Raw genomic sequence first — 20935 nt, 5'->3', positions numbered from 1 at the left:
TCGGCTTTCACTGCATTCGATTCCGTCCGGGATGTTCTCCTTTCTCCAGATGACTGCAGTCTTTGAAGCCAAAAAAATCCCGGGCTGCTTGGTTTGTGTCGACATGTCCTCGGAATTCCCATCGTAGCTGTGGCAGTATTCTGTCTCATGGAACATCTCTTTTCTCCGTACTTTGGCGGCTGGCGAGAGGTTGATAGATTCTCCTAACTTTGTGATCTCTATCTATCTCTACAAGAAGACTCATTTCCGGGTAGTTGAAAGTAGAGAAGACCTGCCATCTATCTCTCACCAGATAGATTCCACGTAATGATCACAGCCACATTTTTCTACGACGTCGCCCTCCCTTCTTTCCTGTCATTTCCCCCTCTTGGAGACATCGTCAAAGAGAGAGAGAGAGAGTCTCTCTCCCTTCTTCTTGGGTTAGAATGAAGGAGGGAGAAGTCCGTGTACGGGTATTTCATGCGACGAGAGAGAAAGATAGAAAGAAAGGAAGAAAGAAAACACTCGAGGATTCTTAGCTAGAAAGAACGGCAGAGGTAGTCATTTTGTCCATACAGCCAGTAGAGAGAAGAAGAGGAGAGAGCATGTAACAGAGTACATCTCCAGCATTGTTTTGTGCGTGAAATTTGCCTCTCTGAATGAAGTTTATCTTGCGCTTTTAGACCGTCTTCTTCATCTTCTACTTCCCTCTATGACTGGAGTTCTTCTCTCTGCTCTCGCACCTTACCTGCCTCTGCTCTCTCCTTCTTTCTTTTCTCGCAAACCCTCTGTAGACGCATGTCTATCGCAGAAACTGCCTGGTGTACACGTTAGTATTTCTCTCTATCCCAGATCGACTTCAGAGATTATTACTTCTCTCTTTGTGTCGTTGTTCCGACCATTTTGCTTCGAAAAGCTCTTTCCTTCTCTTTCAACTCTTCTGTCAAGAGGAAAGAGAAAGACGTGTTGCGAACTCGCACATGTAGATCAGCTTACTGGGAGAGATAGCGTTCGATTTGTCTGTTTCTTTGCCTCCTATAGTCGACAAAGGAAGGAAAGATGAAGAAGATCAAGGAGAGTTAAGAGAGGGACAGAGAGAGAACAAGGGGAAAGAAAGGGAAGAAGAGGGAGACAGGGAGGTGGGGTTTCTGAAAGTAAACACTTTCCTTTGCGAAAGAATGAAAGGAGAGAGTCATGTACGTACACCTGGGGAAGCGCTCAATGTATATCTCTGTTAAGAAGACAGATACATTGTCAGGGGAATAGATAGAGAGATAAATCAAAAGATAGATACATAGATAGATAGATCACTCTGGAGGATACATTTCTTCACTCAATATTCCGTATGCTGCACCTCTCTTATCTTCTCTAAGAGAGAGTGCATGCGAAGAAGATGATTTGAGAAGATCGGCTGTTGATCTTCCAACTTCATAAAAACAAGTGACTTTCTCCTGTCTCTTCTGTTTTCCACGAAGAAGAGAAAATCTACAGGAGAGACGAAGCATCTGTTAGCAACCATCTTTTCTGCTGTATGTACACCTAATGAAAGAACCATGTCTTCATCTCCTTCTCCCCCCTTTCCTTCTTCTCCCTCTTCACCCCCTGCCGCGTCTCCTCAAGAACCTTCTCCTGTCTCTCTTCATCGTCATAACCTCCTTTCTTCTTCTCTTTCTCCAGAGAATCCTCGACTCAGAGAACACCATGAAAGACCTACTCAAACTGAATCAGATGGATTCTTCTCTCCTTCATCCTCTTCTCCTGCTAAAAGCAACCCTTCCGATACGTTTAAGACTCCCCCTCATACCGCTTTCCCCTCTCTCCAGAGACGATCTTGCTCTATAGAAGATTTGACTGCTTCTTCCTCTCGATCCATTCCTTCATATCGCCGTCCCCAGGGAGATATCTTTCCGCCTTCGCATTCTTCTTATCGGTCTCGTAGAAGAGCTTATTCCTCGTCTCATCTCGATCAAGAATTGAGAGAAGAAGAGGCGCAGGCCGCGGGAGATCGCTTGCGAAGACGTCTGAAACGCCGAGCTTTGCTGGGTATCCTACGTAGAGAAGATCGGAGGGGAGGAGGTTCTCGTAGAAGTCCAGAAAGGAAAGGAAAAGAAGGAGGCGAAAGAAATCCAACGAGACGAGGAGGAGGAGGAGAAGAAGAAAGAGAAAGAGAGAGAGGTCGAGAAGGAAGGAGAGGGAGAGGAGAAAATGAAGAAGAGAAGAGAGAGAGAGATGAAGGGGTGTCAGTGATGGCGAGAAGGTCTCCTATGTCTTCCTCATATGATCACTTCTATGACGAAGATGGAATTCTACGTCCCCATCTCATGCAAAATCTTCACGCCATTTTCTTACAGGGGCCGGGCGAAGAAGAAGAAGATGATGGCTGGGAAGAAGAAAGAGAAAGAAAAGAACGAAGAGCAGGAGGAGAAGAAGAGTGTAGAAGAAGACGACGAAGAGGAAGAGAAGAAAAAGAAGAAAGATTTCATCCAGGATATGATAAAGAGAAAGAAGAAGAAGGACATAGAGGCAGCAGAGGAGGGGGACCGCAGCAGTCGTTCTTGGACTTTGCAAAGTCCGCTGTGAAGCCGATGATAGAGAGAAGCACAACTATGAGTCTTCTCATGAAGGCTGAAAAGGAAGAAGAAGAAGAAAGAGGAGGAGGAGAGAGAGATCCTTATCACATGACTCGAATTAAGAGATCTTTTGAGAACTTTTATACACAGACATCTGTGCATCATTCTCGCCATCTCAAGAAAAGTCTCTCTTCTTCATCTTCACTTGGAAAGCCCGGCGTAGCTTCCCCTCCTCCAAGACGAAGAGAGAGAGAAGAAGAAGAAGATACGCTAGAGAAAGGAAAGGGAGAAAGTCGATCTCGCCATTACCATCGTTCTCCTTCTAGGAGACGTTCTTCTTCTCTATCGAATCAAGAAGAGAAGATTGAAGAAGGTCTTCCTTCTTCCTCTTCTCTTCATGTTCAGTCATCTTCTTCTTCTCCTCCTCCTTCTTCTCATCTTTCTCATTCTCTTCAAGATGAAAACGAAAAAGAAAGAGATAGAGGCCATCGCATTCATGCGGGGATGAAGAGATATCGCCGTGGGCGTTGGCGCAGTAAAGAAGAGTATATCTTAACAAGCATGAGTTATGCCGTAGGCCTCGGCAACATCTGGCGATTTCCCTATCTCTGTTACGAGAATGGAGGAGGCTCTTTTTTAATTGCATATTTCGTCTGTTTATCTTTCTTAGGTTTACCGATGTTCATCTTAGAATCTTCTGTGGGACAGAAAATGCAGACAGGCTTTCTACGTGCATGGAGACAAATCTCAGCTGTATGTACAGGTATCGGACTTTCAAGTGTATGTTTAGCTCTCATATGTGCTGTCTACTATAACGTTATTCTTTCATGGTGTCTCTTCTTCTTCTTCAACTCCTTCACAGCGATAGGCAAATCTCTGCCCTGGTCTAAGGAAGGGGGGGGAACAGGAATCAACGACGTCGATGCTGTGAAGAGATTCTTTCTTGTCGATTGTCTCCAAAAGTCTTCAAGGTAAGATCGAGGAGTCCATACACGAAGAAAAGACAGAGAGGGACGGGGATGACCTCTGTGGTGCTGGTGGCGCGGTGTACATACACTCGAGGAGAGAATAGGGATGGCTACAGAAAGGAGAAGGAGAGATAGATAGTCGTAAGAAGAAGTAGGAAGATATAAGAAGGAAAGTGAAAATGATAGGTGCTATCGTAGGGGTGATAATGCTATGTAATGGAATTACTCATCATACTATACATCACTCTATAGAGAATCGATTGAGATAGAGAAGAGGCTTCTCCACACGATTGATAGATAGATCGACCTCTCTAGAGATCTCTGTTGAGACATGTATGGTCTTCCCTCGTTATAGCAGACTAGATGTCTATATGAATATCCATGTCTGTATCTATCACTCTACATGTGTATCTATGTCTACGTCTGTATGGATGTCTATACATATGTATTCTGTATGTACTTTCAAGTATTCTGTTGCTAGGCAAGTGTAGGTTGAAGAGAAGAAAAAGAAGAAGAAGAAGCCTGAGGGAGGGCGAATGGTCGGTCGACCTCCTTAAACCACAAAGGAGAATGACATGCCTTCTCTTGATCTCTATATATCGATAGGTCTTCCTACCTACATCGCCTTATATACGGGCCTCAAAGACAGTAGCAGTGAGAGAAAGAAGGAAGATAGAGTGTGTATTTACAAAACTCGTAGAGGAGTAACATGTAGAGCAGATATAGGTGGAAAAGGAGTTCACAGGAGATCTTCATGGGCTTGTATTCTTTGATCTACTTTCTCTCCGTCAAGACGCAAGAAACACTCTTAGACAGGATAAAGCTAGCCTACTATGACTTGAGTTTTCTGTCTTGTGACGCCTATCTATGTACGTAGTGCTGTATAGAGAGCTATCATGTCTAGAGGTAGATTCACAAGAAGTACCTCCCCTTCGTTCCATATCTCATATTATTCGTATCCTCGTACATCACCCGAGAGAAGTTTATATGCTCTCTCCTTTCTCTTCATGTCCATGTGCACCCGAACATCTCTGTTTCCCCCTATGTTCTCCTTGTGTCTTTGTCTCTCTATCTATCTACGTCCATATATATATATATATATGTATATACATGTGTACATGTGTATAACGTGGTGAGGCTGTATATGTGTGTACGTGTGTGGTATGAGTCGTATTCGAAATGATGTGTATTTTTATCTTGTGCTTCTGTTTGTGCGTTTCTTCTTTTCCTTTCTTTTCTTTTCTCCTCTTTTCTTCTCCCTTTCGTTTTCGCTCTCTCTCTGTCTCTTTTTCTTCAGTATGGGGGGAGGTTCACCTGAAGGCTTGGATGTCTCCTTCAATGTTAGCTTATTGATTTGCCTTCTCATAGCATGGACTTTATCTTTTCTATCTCTATGGAAGAGTCTGAGGCCTACAGGCAAGGTATTCTACTTCACAGCTATTGTACCCTACATAGGGATCGTTCTTATGCTCTTCCGAGGCATCACTCTCCCTGGAGCAGGTAAGACAATTCAAACAGAGAGAACCCCATCTCTCAAGATAGATACCTGGATTTCTGTTTCTTCTTATTTCTCTTCTCTCTTTCTCCATTCACTTGCTCTAGATTGTCTATGGAAATTTCAAACGTCCAAAGTCACTTTTGAGGGTCATACCACAACGTCCAGTGGATCGTCACGGGAGTGCGGGAGATATGTGTGCACATGCATATAGAGATATCTATGGACATCTAGATTTGTATATATACTCATATCTATATATACATAGCTGATGTATAACATACTGTATGTGCTCTCTTTAATCTCTCTCTCTCTCTATGTGGTGTGTGTGTGTGTGTATGGGTGACCATAGAGTTTGATGGCTTACAGTCATCTGTAGAAATACCAACATAACTTCCCTCGGTCGACGTCCCAACTTGTTCTTCTTCTTTTTCTTTTCATCATGATTTTCATCCTTGTCTTCTTCTTTCTTTGCTTTCTTCTCCTTCTCATCTTTCTTCATCCTTTCTCTCCAACTCCTTCCACACCCTCCCCTCTATCTTCCTCTTCCTCTCTATCTTTTCTCCTCTTTCTCCTCTCTCTCTCTCATTTTTCTCCTATCTTTCCAGGTGCAGGTTTGTATCACTACTTTGCGCCTCAGTGGGGTTTGCTTGTTGAGCCGAGAACGTGGGCAGTCGCAGGCTCTCAGAGCTTCTTTAGCCTTGGGATAGCCTGGGGATCCCTCGTTAACTATGCCTCCTTCAATCCTATCAAAAACGACATCTCGAGAGACGCTCTTCTTATCACGGGCTTAAGCGCTCTCACGGCTTTTCTTGTGGGTCTATCTGTCTTCTCCATAATTGGACATATGGCTCTTGTCAGTCATCAACCAGTTGAAGAGGTAAGAAGAAGAAGGGCGGACAGGAAGGGTGAGGTATATACGGGGGGGGGATGGATGAGGCGTCTTTTGCCTTTTCAGGTCTTTCTATAGCTCGATCTGAACTCAGGGGACTCTTGTCATCCATCCAGGATTGTCTATCTCTCCCTCAGTATGTAAAATAGGCCCTTTCTAGTGAAAGAGAGAGAGAGAGAAAGATGTAGGGAAGAAGGCTAGTGAAGTGTGTAGGCGTGGAAGTGGACATACACTTCGTGTATAGAAGGGCATATGAATGAAAATCGTTAGTCGGTGGGGTGGCGTCTCGGCACATCGAATTGACGGAGTCGTGGAGAACAGTGACACTCCATACCTTCTCTCTCTCTCTCTATTCCTTCACTCTTAATCCCTTTCTTCTTTTTCTTCTCTTGAAATCTCATATTTTAACCCATGGTCCTATCACTCTAGGATACTTCTCTAAATGATCTCCTCCTGTCTTTTCCTAAGTATCTTTCGGTATGGTTGGTACTTCACCGTTAAACTTTTCTGGATACATGTAACGTCTATTCATCTCTCTCTACCTATCTATCTTCAAAGTGTCTCTTGTTTGGATGAAGATGACAGCTTATGTATCCAAGCAGGTATCGAGAAATCTGTCTCTTATGTGGTCTTTCTAATTTTTCTGTCGTAGTTGTCTATCCTACGTATGTTCCACTCTATTGGTGACTCTTTACCCTCCTTCAAGTGTATGTACAGCTCCTCTAGCCATCCATCCGATACTCCTAGGGGGGTGGTATCTCAAGAGTAGAGCATATGCATCTAGACGTCACTTCATTCATCTCTCTTTCTGTCGATCCCCCTACCTATAAATGTGTATACATGCATGCATGCATGCTCTCCTATACATATATGTGTATGCTAGGTTCGGGGTGTTTAGTTCCCTCCCCTAGCTCCCTCTTTTGATACATAGTGAATGTGTGACTGTTTGTCTGTGTATGTCTTGCTTTGTTTTCTCTTCTTTTTCTTCTTCTTTCCTTTCTGTTTCTTTCTCTATCTCTTCTCTTCTTCGTCTTTCTTTCTCTTCGTTTTTTCCTTCCTTTAGGTAGCTCGAGTGGGGAGTGGTTTAGCTTTTCTTGCCTATCCCTACGCACTAACGACGTTACCATTGAGCTGGGTTTGTTCGATGTGTTTCTTTCTCTTGTTCATTTGTATGGGCATCGATAGTCAGTTCGTTATGCTTGAAGTCATTATGACTGCATGCATCGAGGTGTCTCTCTTTCGTTCGTTACCGACTGCCGTCTTCGCTTTTCTTCTCTGTCTCCTTCTCTTTCTCGTTGGCATTTTATTCATCTCTTCTTCAGGGATCTACTGGGTCAATCTCTTAGATACCTTTGCTGGGACTGTCTCTCTCTTTCTTGTGGCTTTATGTGAAGTTCTAGCTGTGGTATTACACTACGATTTCCGCAATCTTGTAATCTTACGTCAGACTAGTAGTTTTAGCAGTAGTAGTGGTGGTGGGTCTCTTGAAATGTCTTACGCTTCTTCCTCTTCTTCTCCCCCCCTTCAACATGATCGACCTCCTTGTTCTTCTTCTTCTTCTCTTGTCATCGGGGTGAGAGAAGCTTCTCCTTCTCATCTAGACGCTTTCTCTTCATACCAGTGTTGTGTTGAAAAGACGAATGAAGAAGACAAGAGAGAGAAAGAAAGAAGCACGCTGGATGAGGAGACTTCACTAAGTCTCAAACCTGCTGGTAGAGATTCATATAGGAAGAGTATTGATCTTCTCACTTCTTGTTCCTCCCCTTCCTCTCCCTTGCAATCTTCTCTTCTTCTGTCTTATTCTGCTTCTACCCCTCCTCGGTCAACGCCCCAAGAGATGATGCTTGACGCTATTGTCTTAACAGATGACCGAGAGAAGAAGGAATGTATCAATTATGATATAAAGACATCTCGGGATGTATATCTCTCTTCTTCTTCTTCTTCTCCTCCTCAGAGAGGAGATCATTCACAGCTCCCTTTCGTACTGGTCTCTCCTACATCGGCATCTAATCATCTTCAGACTTCTCCTCCTTCTCCGGATCCTCTACTCATTTCTTCTTCATCTTTTCCATCCCCTTCACCTAGAGGTTCTTGTTCTTCTTCTCCCTCTCCTCTCTCTCATGCCCCCCCCTTTATGAAACCTCACACCGAGTGCTCGACCTCTGCTTCTTCAACAGCCGCTCCTTGTACATCTACATCATCTCCTTCTGATCTTTTATCTCTCTATCAGCCGTCTAGTTGCCTGCAGACTTCTCTTCCTATTATCACACAACAATCTCCTTCCCCTTCTTCTCCTCACCCCCCGTCCCCTTCTTCTCCCCTCCCCCCTTCCCCTTCTTCTCCCCCCCCTCCTTCTCACCTCTCTTCTTCTTTTCCCGCCCTTTCTCCCCGTGATACTTCTGTCTCTTCTACGCCTTTGTCTCGGACCATGAAGACAAAACGCCTACAGCTTTTTTCTTTCTTTCTCTTATCTTCTCCTCATCTCCGTCGGTTTCTTACGATTATCGTTCCCCCCTTTCTATGGCTCTTAACTCTCTGCGGGCTTGTATGGTTCGCGTCTCCTTCTTCTCCTCACGCCGGGTTAGGTCAGAGACAGCGAGACGTGAAGGGTGTGGGGTGTCTAGGTAGCCCGAATGCATGCAGTGGACATGGGAGATGTGTCTTATGCGATGAAGAGCTTGAAGCTCTCGCGCCTATGGTGATGGATGAGCTAGCGAAGAAGAAGCTAGAAGGCCATCATAATCTCTCAGGGGGACTAAAGCTTCTCCAAGTCAGTCCAGACGGAAAGAGCGTTGAAGAAGAAGAAGATGAAGAGAAAGGAGGAGGAGAAGAAGGAAGAGGTCTAGAAATTAAATCAAGGGCGTCCGTTGACACTTCAGCAAGAAAAGACTTCCTCCCTACAAGAAAGACAGAAGAAAAAGAAGACGAAGAGAAGACGAAGAAGGGAGGAGAGAAGAGAGATGAAGTTCTTTTGCTCGGAGACCAAACAAGTATACCAGAGAAGATAGGAAGTTTGCTACATGGACTAAAGAAAGAAAGGAGAAAGACAGGTGGGGAAGATGAAGATAAGCATGATAGGAAGAAGACCAAAGAGAGAGACACCATTGAGAAAGGAAAAATTCAGAAAGGAGGACAAGATCTCTCGGCTTCATCGCATACAGTAGAAAAGGACAATTATTCAGACAAGGAGGAGGGGGAGAAGAAGAGAGCGTCATATTTCCAAGATAGGGAGGGAGTCATAGAAAGGAGAAGGCTCTCAGATAGAGAACAAGCTTATGGTGTACAGACAGCAGCAGAGTCCGAAAGGAGAGGCTTTGAATGTCTTGAAGAAGATTGTCTTCAAGAAATCTCAGAGAAAGGAGAGAGCTACAGAAACAAACGACATGCTAGGAAGAGCAAGTCGACCTTGATTTATATGGATAGACAGAAAGAGGCTGGAGATGATGATAAGAGAAAAGTCTCTGCTTCTGATACACTTGGCAAAGATACAATTCATGGAGGAGAAGAAGAAGAAAGACGAGGACAAAGAGAAGAAAAGGAAGAAGAAGAAGAAGGAAGAGAAGAAGAAGAAGAAGATCGAGAAGTTTTCTCTCATGATGAGTCTGATATCTCAGCCGTCTCTGAAGAGAAGAACTCTTTTCTTTTACGTCTCATTCGTCTTCAAGATGCCCTTCATAAAAAGGGAGAGATAGATACAAACCCGCCAGCTTCTCTAGGACGTCAACTTAGCGTAGCACCCTTATCTCGTGACAAAGAGAGAAGCTTTCTCACCGATATGATCTCCTTATCATCTCTTTCTTCTCTTCCTAGATCTCCACCTTCTCTCTCCCCTTCCCTTGAGCCTTCTTCTTCCTTCTCTTCTCCTCCTCCTTCCCATGACACCTCCCTCAGAACGGCCAGGCGTCTCTCCTCTTCGACACCTCACGGACAAGAGATTCCACACAAAGCTCCTGTCCCCCAAGTTGAAAAGAAACAAGAAGAAGAGCCAAGCCCCAGCCCTCCCTCTACGACGACCAAAGAAGAACGAGACATTGTCACCCGTCAACCTCCTCCTTCTTCTTCTTCGGATGCAGTTGAAGAGAAGAAGAGACTCTGTGTAGACTTTAGTATGTGTTTCTGCCATGATCGTTGGGGAGGTGCGGATTGTAGTGAACGCCTAAGCTCAGGTGAAGAGAAATGGTGTCCCGAAGAGTGCAACAGTAAGACAGGGAAAGGTCTGTGTGATGCGCAGATCGGTCTCTGTACGTGTGGAATTGAATATCGAGGTCCTTCATGTAGAGGTCAGAGATATGCAGAAGGCTGGCCTGACTGGGGGCTAGCTATAGGATGGCTAGTTGCCTTGGGCACTGTCGTACCTATCCCTCTTGTTATGTTAGCTAGATCGGTAAGGAGAAGAGTCAAACGACGACTAGATGAAGGAACGGAGGCTCAGCAGGAAGAGAAGCATCAACTGGAACTTCAGTCGATTCAACATCATCCCCGCACAAGGGGGGGAGAACAAGAGAGACAAGAAAGAGAAAGAGAAGAAGAAGAAGAAAGGGATGAAAAAGAAGAAGAAGAAGACAGAGGAAGAAGCAGAAGAGGTAGTAGGGTGTGGAGATGGAGTGCTTATAGGAGAGGAGGAAGAAGAATAAGAAGCAAAGAAGAAGAAGTAGGAAGTGGAGGTCATCTTCACGAAGAAGGTCAGAGAGAGTCTAGGATAATACATCGAGATAGTAGTGATAGAAACGTGTCCCACCTGCCTCGTTTCACGAGTCGGGCTATGGACAGAATAGAGAAGAATAACCGAAGAATGCCTGAGAAAGACAAGGTGTTTTATGGAAGAGATAGAGGAGGCCATGAAGATGAAGACAAAATAGGGATCTCAAGAAAAGAAAATTTTCATGATGTGGTCGTGAAGGGAAAGCAAGTTCTCATTTCTTCCTCGTGTAGAGATGGACGTAGGATTTTGACCGCGATGGATGGTATCGAGATCGATCAGAAGAAAAGAAGAGAAAGCAGAAGAAGTAGAAACAGAGATGAAGGTGGTGGAGGTAGTGAGGGAGGTACCCCTGCCACTGCTGATCTTGTGATGATAGGGAGGGACGAGAGGAGTGACACAAGGTGTAGAGACAGCGGAAGAGAGAAGGAAGAGAAGAAAGAGAAGAAGATACAAAGAGGGAGTCATGAAGGAGAAGAAAGAGAGAAAGAAGAAGAAGAAGAGAGAATTAAAAATCTGGATCCATTGTATAATACTCCTGCTGAACACCATCATTTTGTCGTTATAGGAAGACCTGTACTGCTTCCTGAAGAGAACAAGCTAGATCCTCTCTCAAATGACAATTCTAGGCGAGACGGATGACCATAAGAAACGCACTTGGGAACAGATGATAAGAAAGAATCACCCGAAGAGACGGAAGAACTCTTACGAAAGGTGAAATGAAGAAGAGAAGAAAAGTCTTCTTCTTTATTATCGTGTAGAGAGGAGCTGTCGTCATCTAGAGTGAAAGAAGAGAAAGAAGGTCGACGCTAAGGAATGTTAAGAAAGATCTCTTTCTCTTTCTATGCTACTAAGAAGTGTTGTCCTTGTATGGGTGAAGGGGAAGAGAGAGAGTCGGCTTATATTCGGAGAACTTGTAAAAGAAAAGATTAGCTCGATCCATGTGCTTTCAAGTTTTTTCTTAAAGTGGGAATATTCCTATTTTGAAGTGGGATTTCAAAGAGGGAGAAGAAAAGAAAGGAGAGAAAGAGAAAGAAGAAGAAATGAATGTGTGCGTCTTCTTCTTCCACACCTCCTGACAAGAAGAGGTTGAGAAGGAAGCGAGGATGTATGTATGTATGTGTGAACATGTACGTCTTACTATATGTATGTATACGTCACGATCTCTCTTTGTCTTTATCTCTCTGTTGAGCTTCCTTTTGCATACCCTCGTTTCTGAAGAAGAGAGATATCTTCTTCTTTTCCTTATCATTGGTATTTGTATGGAGGAAGAAAGGATCGAGAGATCCCCCTGTCCTCCTCGTTGCTTCTCAATTCTGATCTTCCCTTTGGTAAGATCTGTGTATAGCGAAAGGTTTCAAGAAGAAGATTTGAAGCTCGTCGTTCTAAGTCTATTATGTATGGAGGTGTGTAGGTAGGGATGTTGAAGTGTGTCTCTCTCCTCATGAAGATCTTGTTCTGGAGACGTATTGAGATTTGGCTGATGCGTCCGCCTATAGAGACACCTGTATACATACCTTCATGACGAGATAAACATATAAATAGATACATGTATGTACATGCGAGGATGGGTTTGTTTGCATGCACGCCGGTTTGTCTGAGCTAGGGGTATATTATGTATGTGTGATATATCTACGTTTCATCGTATACACATATATGGATGTGTATGTATAGCGGAGAGACGTGAAGTTGAAGAAAGGTGTCATGTGTAATACCATCTGATCTATCGAAAACTTACGTGGCAACAGGAGTAAAGGAGAGTGAGCGTTGCGATAGAGAGCTTGGTAGGGATTCTTGAGTAAGCTCATCCTCTCTGCCTCTTCTTCTTTCTTTCTCTCTCCCTAGAATTTCGTGCAACCCCGTCGCTTTACTAGTCTCTACAGGTAGCTTCTATCTTGACCTTGCTTCGATTTAGGAAGTTAGTAAGGAAAAGAGCGAGGTGGCTTATCGACAAAGAATGGAAGGAGATAGAAATCTTCTCTCACCCTCGTCTGACTATGAGAAAACAGTAGAGAGTAGATGGGAAGCTCCTCCATTACAAGAAGACTTCACACGTCCAGCAAAAGATGATCTCTTGCATACCTTTCGACAGAAGAGGAGAGAATCTTCTGTAGTATAGCACATAGATGGATGCATGCATGCAAATGTGGATGTGCGTATACACTCGATGTAGAAAGAAAGAGAAAGGAATGGACAAGAGCTCAAGAAGGATAAGACGAAAGAAGGAAGTCTAATGTTGACACACAAGATGAATGACATACAAGTCCTCGCTCCTCTCCTCCTTGTATACCTTGGATATGTACATAGAAATATACATACGCTTATATAGATGCCTACATACACGTATACGTATACACCCTATATGCCTTCTGCTTTCCCCTTGGTTTGTCTCCTGGAGAGAAGAGAGATACATCCGTTTCTTCTTTTTCACGACTGATCTCAGCGTCTCTTCTTCTTCTTCGTTTTGCTATTCTCTCCTGTCTCTCCTCCTCCCCCGTTTCCCTTACAAAACCTATGAAGACGCTGGAGCTGAGCCAAGCCCAGGCTGCAGACAAGCGCTTTAAAAGCGCTTCTACAGGCTTTCTGTCTTTCTACAGGAGAAGAAAGGACTGCCTGCTACGCATGATGAGACAGACAGGGACGGAGAACAATGAGCCTTCTAAAGGATTCACTATTGAGATTAATTGTTTAAAATACAATGGAGGCAGAAATCGATTGAGAAGATGACAAGCGAAAATCCTGAAGAATCGAGATGAGATCGATCTAAGAAAGTGACCGACCGACCACCCCGTAGAGCAGGAGTTTGTCTTCTACAGAGGAGAGGAGAGTCAACCGGGAGCTTCTTCGCCGCATTGAGTGAACCCACGGCGATTAAAGTTCTCTTTACGAAGGAAATGAATGAATCTATCTCCTCATCTTATTTTGTGGAGAAACAACAATAAACGTATTAGCCATTATCCCTTCACTTTTCCCTTAATTCTCTCTCTCTCTCCTCTCCGAGACAGAGATCCTACCGCCTGCTGAGAAACGGTGACGTAGCTCGTGTATGGACGTAGGTCAGCGCAACTGAAGAAACCTTTCCATAGTAGTCAGGCAGAGAATTCTAAAAGAATGATCACCCTATAGAGAGTAAGGCCCCGTGCATGCGCTTTAGAGGGGGTTGAATGGCCGCCTCGCTCTCCTTTACTGGTGTGAGTGAATGTTGACTCCTTTAGTCTATCTCATCGTTTCAGCTGAATCTCACCTGGGTAAGGAGAATAGAGAACTTCTCTTCTCCTTACCCAGGTGTAATTAGCATCTCTATCTAACTTCCTATCTTCTATATCTTCATACCTCATACGAACTACCACGGCGTCGATAGACTAGATCTCAAAAATAGATGGATTTCCTACGATGAGAAACAAGGACGGGGGGAGAAACATCGAGGGAGATAGAGACAGAGAGAGAGAGAAAGATTCTTCTTCTTCTTGCTTGTTATCTCTCCACTTCACCCTTCACTATATCTCTTGATAGACAAGAGGTTTTATATCGGCAAGAATCCACCCTGTCTCAAAAGAAGGAAGCCTCTTGTCCTTCTTTACTTTCTATATCACAGTAAACCGGGGGAGTGAAGAGTGAGGGGGCAGCTCAGAAGGTATAGAGCAGTGGAAGAAGAGAAGCTTCAGAAGATTCCGAAGATTCTTCAGTTGAAAGGTAAGTAGGTGTTTCTTCTCATGCGCGAGACATCGCCTATTTCACGTGCATCATTACAGCGCAGTGTGGAAATAGATGTCTTGTTAAAAGATGACAATAGGAAAGGAAAGAAGAAGTGGAAGAGGTCTAGTGTATGGGGGGTGGATTGCTAGTTAACGTCTTGGGGTGTGTCACCAAAGGAGAGAGAGAGGAGAGGCTGATAGGTCAAGGAGTAGTCTATGGAGGAGAGGGAGTGTGTGCGTGTGTATGTGTTAAACTAGGTGTAGATGTACATATATGTCTAGATATATGTGGATAGGTATAGGTACCTTTTCATTTATCTGGTGAGTTGTTTTTCTTCTTATTGATCTCTCTCTGTGTGTGTGTATGTATCTGTTGATGTATCTCTACCTGTCAGGTTCCTTTCTCCATGATCTTCATCTTTTTTCTCTGATCTTCTTTCTCCTCCTCATTCACCACACCTCAAGCATGGCACCAAATGATACTAAAGAGCAACCTTACCCTCTCTCTCTCACTCTTTCTTTCTTTCTGTTTGCATCTCCGGTCGATACAGCAAGAAGTGCTGAACAGTCACGAGATTCATCGAGCTTACACTTCCCTATACACATCTTCATATCAATCTTATACATACACAACCCATCCACATACACAGCCATCCGTGCCATCATCTTCTTCTTTCTCTCTCCCTCGACAACGTACACATCTTCTTCTCCCTGTATCCTATCCCTTAAATCTTCATTCCTTCTTCCCTCTCCTATCTATCTAGATCTTCTCTTTCTCTCTCTTTCTATAACTTCTCATGCGGTGCTTCTTCTTCTCCTTCTGCTTTCTCCTTCACCCCCTCCTCGGCATCAGGGCCGCCTTTACTCTCGTCTTTTAGTTGCCTCATGCTACTCCTCGCAAGACTCTGAACTGTCGCCTCCGCAGCCATCGCACCTATGACTGCGGGAGATAGGCCTACGCCGCTCATCAGCATACCGCTCCCACTCCCTCCATCTACACTCGTTCCTCCTCCTACAAGAAAACTTTTACCGTTGCTACTCTTACCAGACTTCTTCTTCTTCTGAAAGGAGGAAGAAGACGAACTGGGAACTTTCGATCCCCTCTGAAGTTCTCCTCCTCCTGCGGATAGACGAGCAGGAAAGACAACAGAAGAAGAAGAAGGAGAGGAGGAGGAGGAGACAGAAGCACCGACGCGTTTTGTAGTGCTTGTGAATGAGGTAGGAGAAGGAAGGGTATTTGAGCGAGCTCTCATGCCCCTCCCTCGCCCTTCACCACTCGCTCTTCCTTCATCGAAGCTAGCTCTGCGACTTCCTCCTGTCGATAAAGCTCCTCTCCCTAGAGGCGGATTCTCCTTCTTCACTTGAGGAGGAGGAGAAGAAGAAGAAAGCAGAGAGGGGGGAGAAGAAGGAGGAGAGGGAGAAGGAGGAGGAGTACGGGGAGGATAAGGGGGACTTGGGCAGCTTTTATCGTCACGAGCAGGAGCAGGAAGAGAAGGAGGGACATCATGAAGATCTGTAGAAGTTGTCGTGTTCCCGGGTGTTTGATGTAGGGTCATGAAGAGGCTATTCTTCCTGCTATGAGAGATACTGCTACTGCAGGTGGTCTGTTCAGAAGGAAATGAGCTTCGTCTCTTTGATACGTTCTCTACGCCACTAGGAGTAGAAGAAGAAGAAAGAAGAGAAGAGGAAGATTGAGGGATAGGAGAAGGAGAAAGAGACGACGACGGAGAAACGGGGAGAGGGATGGCACCTTGATCTTCTTCTTGTGTATCTGCACCGAAGGTTGTATAGAGAACAGCATTCACACCTTCTTCTTCTTCGTCTCCTTGAAGGTCCTTCTGATAGTCGCTTTTCTTCTTCTTTTTGATGAGTAGATGCTCGGGTGCATGAAATCCCCCCTTTTCTTCTCCCTTTCCTCCACCTTCTCCTTGAGAGAGAAATGACGAAGAAGAAGAAGAGGGCGTATGTACACCATCCCCATGACCATCTTTAACTCCAACTACTGCAAGATGGGATGTACTAGCTGCTGGCTGATGTACAGAAGAGACGTATGAAGTAGGCAACGTACATACACCTTGATCTCCCCCTTCCCCCTTAGGAAGACAAGGAAGAGGAGGAGAAGAACGAATTCTCTCATTCTCAGCAGTCGTTGTCGTATGATGGCTGTGCTTGTCAAGTTGAGAGGAAGGCTTCATAAGATGAGACCTATCGTCTCCGTTGTTTCTTTCTAAAGGATAAAGACCTGATATATGGAGAGACGATGCAGGTGTATGTACACCTCCTGTCACCAGTCCTTGACTGATAAGAACTCCGTGATCATTATGATCTTTCTGTAAGGAATCTTCTTCATCTCGATTCTTATGGCTATTCGCCTCTTGTGAAGAGGTCTTCCTTGTATCACTCGTCAGTGGAGAAGAGGGAGGTGGTGGCTCTTCAGAGGCGACTATAATACGCGGCATGAATCTATAGAGATCTTCCCTTATACATATATTCTCTGCATCGTTCTCTTCTTGTAGATCTTCTCTCTCTCTTGCTTTCTCTTTCTGAAGACCTTCCTCTACATCTCTTCTATCTGTGATGCCTCCTCCTCTCTCTCCTGACAACTCACGAAGGCCTCCTTCTTGGTCTTCTCTTTTTCTGCTTCTTGCTTCATTACGAATCTTCTCTTCTTCTTCTCTACTTCGACGATCTCGCATACATTCTGAGGCCGTGGGAGAAAGAGCTCGCCTACCTTGAGGTGATAAAGAAGAAGAGGAAGAAGAAGAAGACGAAGAAGCTCCTCCTTTAGTTCCTAGACTAAGAAGGAATGAATAGCTATCTAGTCTTCTTAAACCTTCCGTTGATTCGAATGACCATGTCTGCTGTCTACCTGAGACTCTTTCTGTACCTCCTCCTCCTCCTCTTGATACGCCTCCATCACCAAGTAACGATGGCGATGTTGTCGCGGTCGTAGGTGGCGAAGAAGTAGACACCAGTGTCTCGTTGGCTAGCTGTCCCTGTTGAGGGGATGTCTCAGAAAGGGGGTGTCTAGTGCTGTTGAATCTAGGAGGAGATAAGAAGGTAGAAGAGGAAGAAGAAGAAGAAGAAGGGGTGGTAGGATGTGACATATCTTTAGCTCCCGAGATTCTTAAGACGTAATCGTGATACTTTAATAAGCTCATATTATGAGAGATAGTTATCAAGGTAATTCCTGCTTCACGACACTTACGATAGAGAGCTCCCTCCACATCCACAGACACGGCGCTTGTCGCCTCGTCTAAAATAGCAAAGATCGGTCTGTCGAAAGAAGGAAAGAACAGAAAGAAAGAGAAAGAATGAAATAGAGATGAGGAATGGAAGACAGATAGAGAAGGGTACGTGTGGCCCTTGATTAGAAAAGAGACATACAGGCAGATGCAATAAGAGAAGAAGAAGAAAGAGAGAAAGAAAGGAGAAAAGAAGAACAGGGCTGTGGAGATTTGCACTCATGTACACTCACATCCTATCTCTATCCAGAAGAATGGCACAGCAATACATGCGCATACATATATATATATATATATATACATATATATATATGTAGATTCAAAACAGATACAGGGAGATATCTCTATGCATATATAGGCACATCAATCTACATACATATTTATTACACATATACACATATGTGCATATATAAAGGTAGAGATATACAGGTAGATCGTAGACATATATACATATATATAGACAGGCCTAGATATATGGATACAAATAAATCTTCAAACAGATCTACGGACATCATGACCATAGACGTCCACACAGATTGAATGCATGCACTGCCACTAAGCAAATTAGCCGTAGTCGTAGTATTACTATTCACTCTCCCTGGCTATAAACTCTATCTCTATATCTATATCTGTCTACAAAGAGAGAGAGAGATATCTGCATATAAGCGTGCGTATATATACATACGCCTAGATTCACATCTTCACTACGCACCTATATGTAGGCCTAAGTATACCCGCAAGCATGTCTATACTTATGACAAGCCACCCTATGACTTCTACAGACCTAACAGCAGCTTACCACACACATAGATATCTCTCTATACATATTTGTATATAAGTGAAGATAAAGACATAAGAAAAGAACGGAGAAAACTCACATATATGTATATGTAGCTATATATACTTCAAAACATATATATATATATGTCCAAACAGATATATATATATATATGTATAGGTATCACGAATGTATCTTTGTATCTGTATGTGAGTGTGTGTACGTGTGTATCAGCATCTGACCTGTGAAAGAGAAGTCTCGCGAAGGCCATCCTTTGCTTTTCTCCGCCGCTTAAGACATCTTGCCATATGGCCCATGTCTCCCAGCCTTCGGGATATCTCTGCAGAACATGAAGAAGCCCGACGTCCTCTAACACTTTCTCCAGTCTCTTATCTGAGAAGGTCTGATGGTCGCCTCTCCCACCTCCTTTCCGACCAGCACCTCGACTTCGGAAGTCTTCATAGACCATTGGATAGATCACCTGAAGAAAGAAACAAGAAAGATAGAAAGAAAGAAAGAAAAAGGAGAGAGAGAAAGATAGAAGAGAAAGAGAGAAGAGAGAACGCGTAAAGAGAGACGGTGTACCTACACATCTTTGAGATGTATGAGAGAGAGAGAGTCGGTTCTCCCCTGCCATGAAGTCAGTTTGCATGATAGAAGGCAAGAGTAACAGTAGTGAAAGGAGTGATATAGTTTATCCTAAATAGAGATGTTGTCGTTCTCAGGCCATCTCTATCCTTCTCCAAGATAGGTAAGAACATAGTATGAATCCCTTGCTATCTTCTTTATGTATAAGAGACTACACGTAGGTAGATGTCAGAAAAAGGAATATGTACCACTATATGCATGCGCAGACATATACAGATATAGATAAATAGATATCAATATATATATATATATATATACGATTTGTACGTGTATGTATATATATGTATATATATTCTGTAGAGTGACGAAGATAGAGAAAGGCTGAGTAGACAACTAGGGGAGCTGCTGACAGGTGCAGAGATGCGTTTGAGAGAGAGAATTTCATCTTTGTTTACATACACACACACGTACAGACCTTCTGTCTCTTCATAGCCAATGAACACGGAGATAACAACAGGACATACACATACACATGTACACATAGATTCCAGTCTATACATTTCGTCCATCCTCTCATACATCTCTATCTCTATCTATCTATCTATGTGGAAGTAAGAAGCTAGCTGCTGCCAAAACACTTAAGATGGAGAGAGTGAGAGAAACCTCAGAAGGCTTCTTCCTGGGCATCCAGGACAACAGCTACATGTCGGAGTATTGAGAAAGAGATCTTCATACATATGCATATATTGACGCACGTTGATAAAGAGATAGATAGAGGGAGAGAGAGATATATACACATATAGACGCATGTCGTTAAAGAGATATATACATATATATACACATGTAGACGCATGTATGGAACTGTATCTATAAATATATGAAAATGGATGTATGAAGTGTATGTCTGTGTGAAGCTGTATGTAAGAACGCATAGAGTATGAGAGTGTATGTACACCGTATGTACCTGATCTCGTAGAGTGCCTTCTGGCATATAAGGACGCTGAGGAATGTAGAAAAGCTTCGATGCAATGGGTTTATGAATCTCCCCGCTTATCAACGGCCATAAACCTCCTAAGAAAGAAAGAAAAGAAGAAAAGGAACGTCTATTTCACGAGGAAAGATTCTAGAGAAGTGGCGCGATTAGTGTATATAAACGTAGAATGTCTCAACGGAGAGATCTGCTATTCTTCATTCAACCGTCCATACTTCTCTTCTACAGAGTGATAAAGAAAAAGATAAGAGGAAGAGGCGAGCTTCACACAAATGTCATATAGATGTAGGAGAGCCTCTATATGTAGGTATCAACTATACGTAAAGGTATCTCCTGCTGTGTATGAATCTGAATATGTATGATATATCTAATCTAATTGTTCTCTCCCCACCTCTATCTGAAAGATGTCTATCAGTCTGTATAGAGATCTTTTTATGAAGAAGAGAGGTACGTGCACATACGTGCAAAGATTTAGATCATATGTAGTCTCCCCTACGACGTCAGCAGCCTCATACCTATACCTCATACAAACCCACACCCCTGTATTGAAGTGTCGACACTTTTTCATACATACATATACAGAGATAGATAGACAGATATAGAGAGATAAAGAGAGAGAGGTAGGTATGTAGACATAGACATACATGTGTAGAGATAGATATACATTGGAAATCCGTGGTATATATCTTAACGCCCTTAACTACACCCCCTTGCCAGGAGACTTCATTCATCTATCACGACCTTCCTAAGATACCTAAGCAACAGTCTAGGCCTCCTCTATCGAGTCAAATTTCTCTCTCTTTCTCTCTCACTCTTTCTCTGTTCTTCTCTCCTTCTTTTTCTTACCTAGGATTCTGAAGAGAGATGTCTTTCCACATCCGTTAGGGCCGAGAAGAAAGACATTCTTTCCTGGAGTAATCGCGAAAGAAACACCCTCTAAGAGGACACTTCCTCCCGGTGTAACTACATCAACATTTCGAAACTCGACTGTAGAAGAATGGTGCTCTTCAATCAACTGCCCCGTAGAAGAAAGCG

At 43.6% G+C, this 20935-nt stretch overlaps 3 protein-coding genes across 3 annotated transcripts in view; 1 reads left to right on the top strand and 2 right to left on the bottom strand.

Annotated features, from left to right (window-relative positions):
- The first annotated feature begins 2 nt into the window (after window positions 1-2).
- Window positions 3-12349, top strand: CSUI_008116 (sodium:neurotransmitter symporter family protein). Its single transcript, XM_068068255.1, has 4 exons — window positions 3-3520; window positions 4815-5017; window positions 5621-5892; window positions 6968-12349. The coding sequence occupies exons 1-4, from the start codon at window positions 1533-1535 to the stop codon at window positions 11243-11245; spliced, it is 6741 nt and encodes a 2246-aa protein (XP_067919773.1). The 5' UTR covers window positions 3-1532; the 3' UTR covers window positions 11246-12349.
- A 426-nt stretch (window positions 12350-12775) lies between these two features.
- Window positions 12776-13381, bottom strand: CSUI_008115 (uncharacterized protein; the record flags this gene model as incomplete). Its single annotated transcript, XM_068068254.1, has 1 exon — window positions 12776-13381. A coding segment is annotated over one exon (186 nt), but the record flags the coding sequence as incomplete, so codon positions are not given.
- A 1358-nt stretch (window positions 13382-14739) lies between these two features.
- Window positions 14740-20935, bottom strand: part of CSUI_008114 (abc atp-binding domain-containing protein) — a 16043-nt gene continuing 9847 nt past the window's right edge. The window contains exons 6-9 of the mRNA XM_068068253.1: window positions 20747-20935; window positions 19874-19980; window positions 18564-18802; window positions 14740-17574 (exon numbers count right to left, since the gene is read on the bottom strand). The exon at window positions 20747-20935 is cut by the window's right edge and continues 27 nt beyond it. The gene's annotated coding sequence lies outside the window, so the exon portion shown is untranslated. The remainder of the gene's footprint in view (window positions 17575-18563; window positions 18803-19873; window positions 19981-20746) is intronic.

Source organism: Cystoisospora suis, assembly GCF_002600585.1.
Source record: "Cystoisospora suis strain Wien I chromosome Unknown contig_4469, whole genome shotgun sequence".
Taxonomy (NCBI): domain Eukaryota; phylum Apicomplexa; class Conoidasida; order Eucoccidiorida; family Sarcocystidae; genus Cystoisospora; species Cystoisospora suis.
This window is presented reverse-complemented; position numbering and strand designations above follow the sequence as displayed.

Excerpts from the sequence above, each read along its gene's own strand:
- CSUI_008116 (XM_068068255.1), top strand. The coding sequence starts at position 1,533 with ATGTCTTCATCTCCTTCTCCCCCCTTTCCTTCTTCTCCCTCTTCACCC. Across the intron at positions 3,521-4,814 it reads TGTCTCCAAAAGTCTTCAAG|TATGGGGGGAGGTTCACCTG; the intron begins GTAAGATCGAGG and ends CTTTTTCTTCAG. Across the intron at positions 5,018-5,620 it reads CATCACTCTCCCTGGAGCAG|GTGCAGGTTTGTATCACTAC; the intron begins GTAAGACAATTC and ends CTATCTTTCCAG.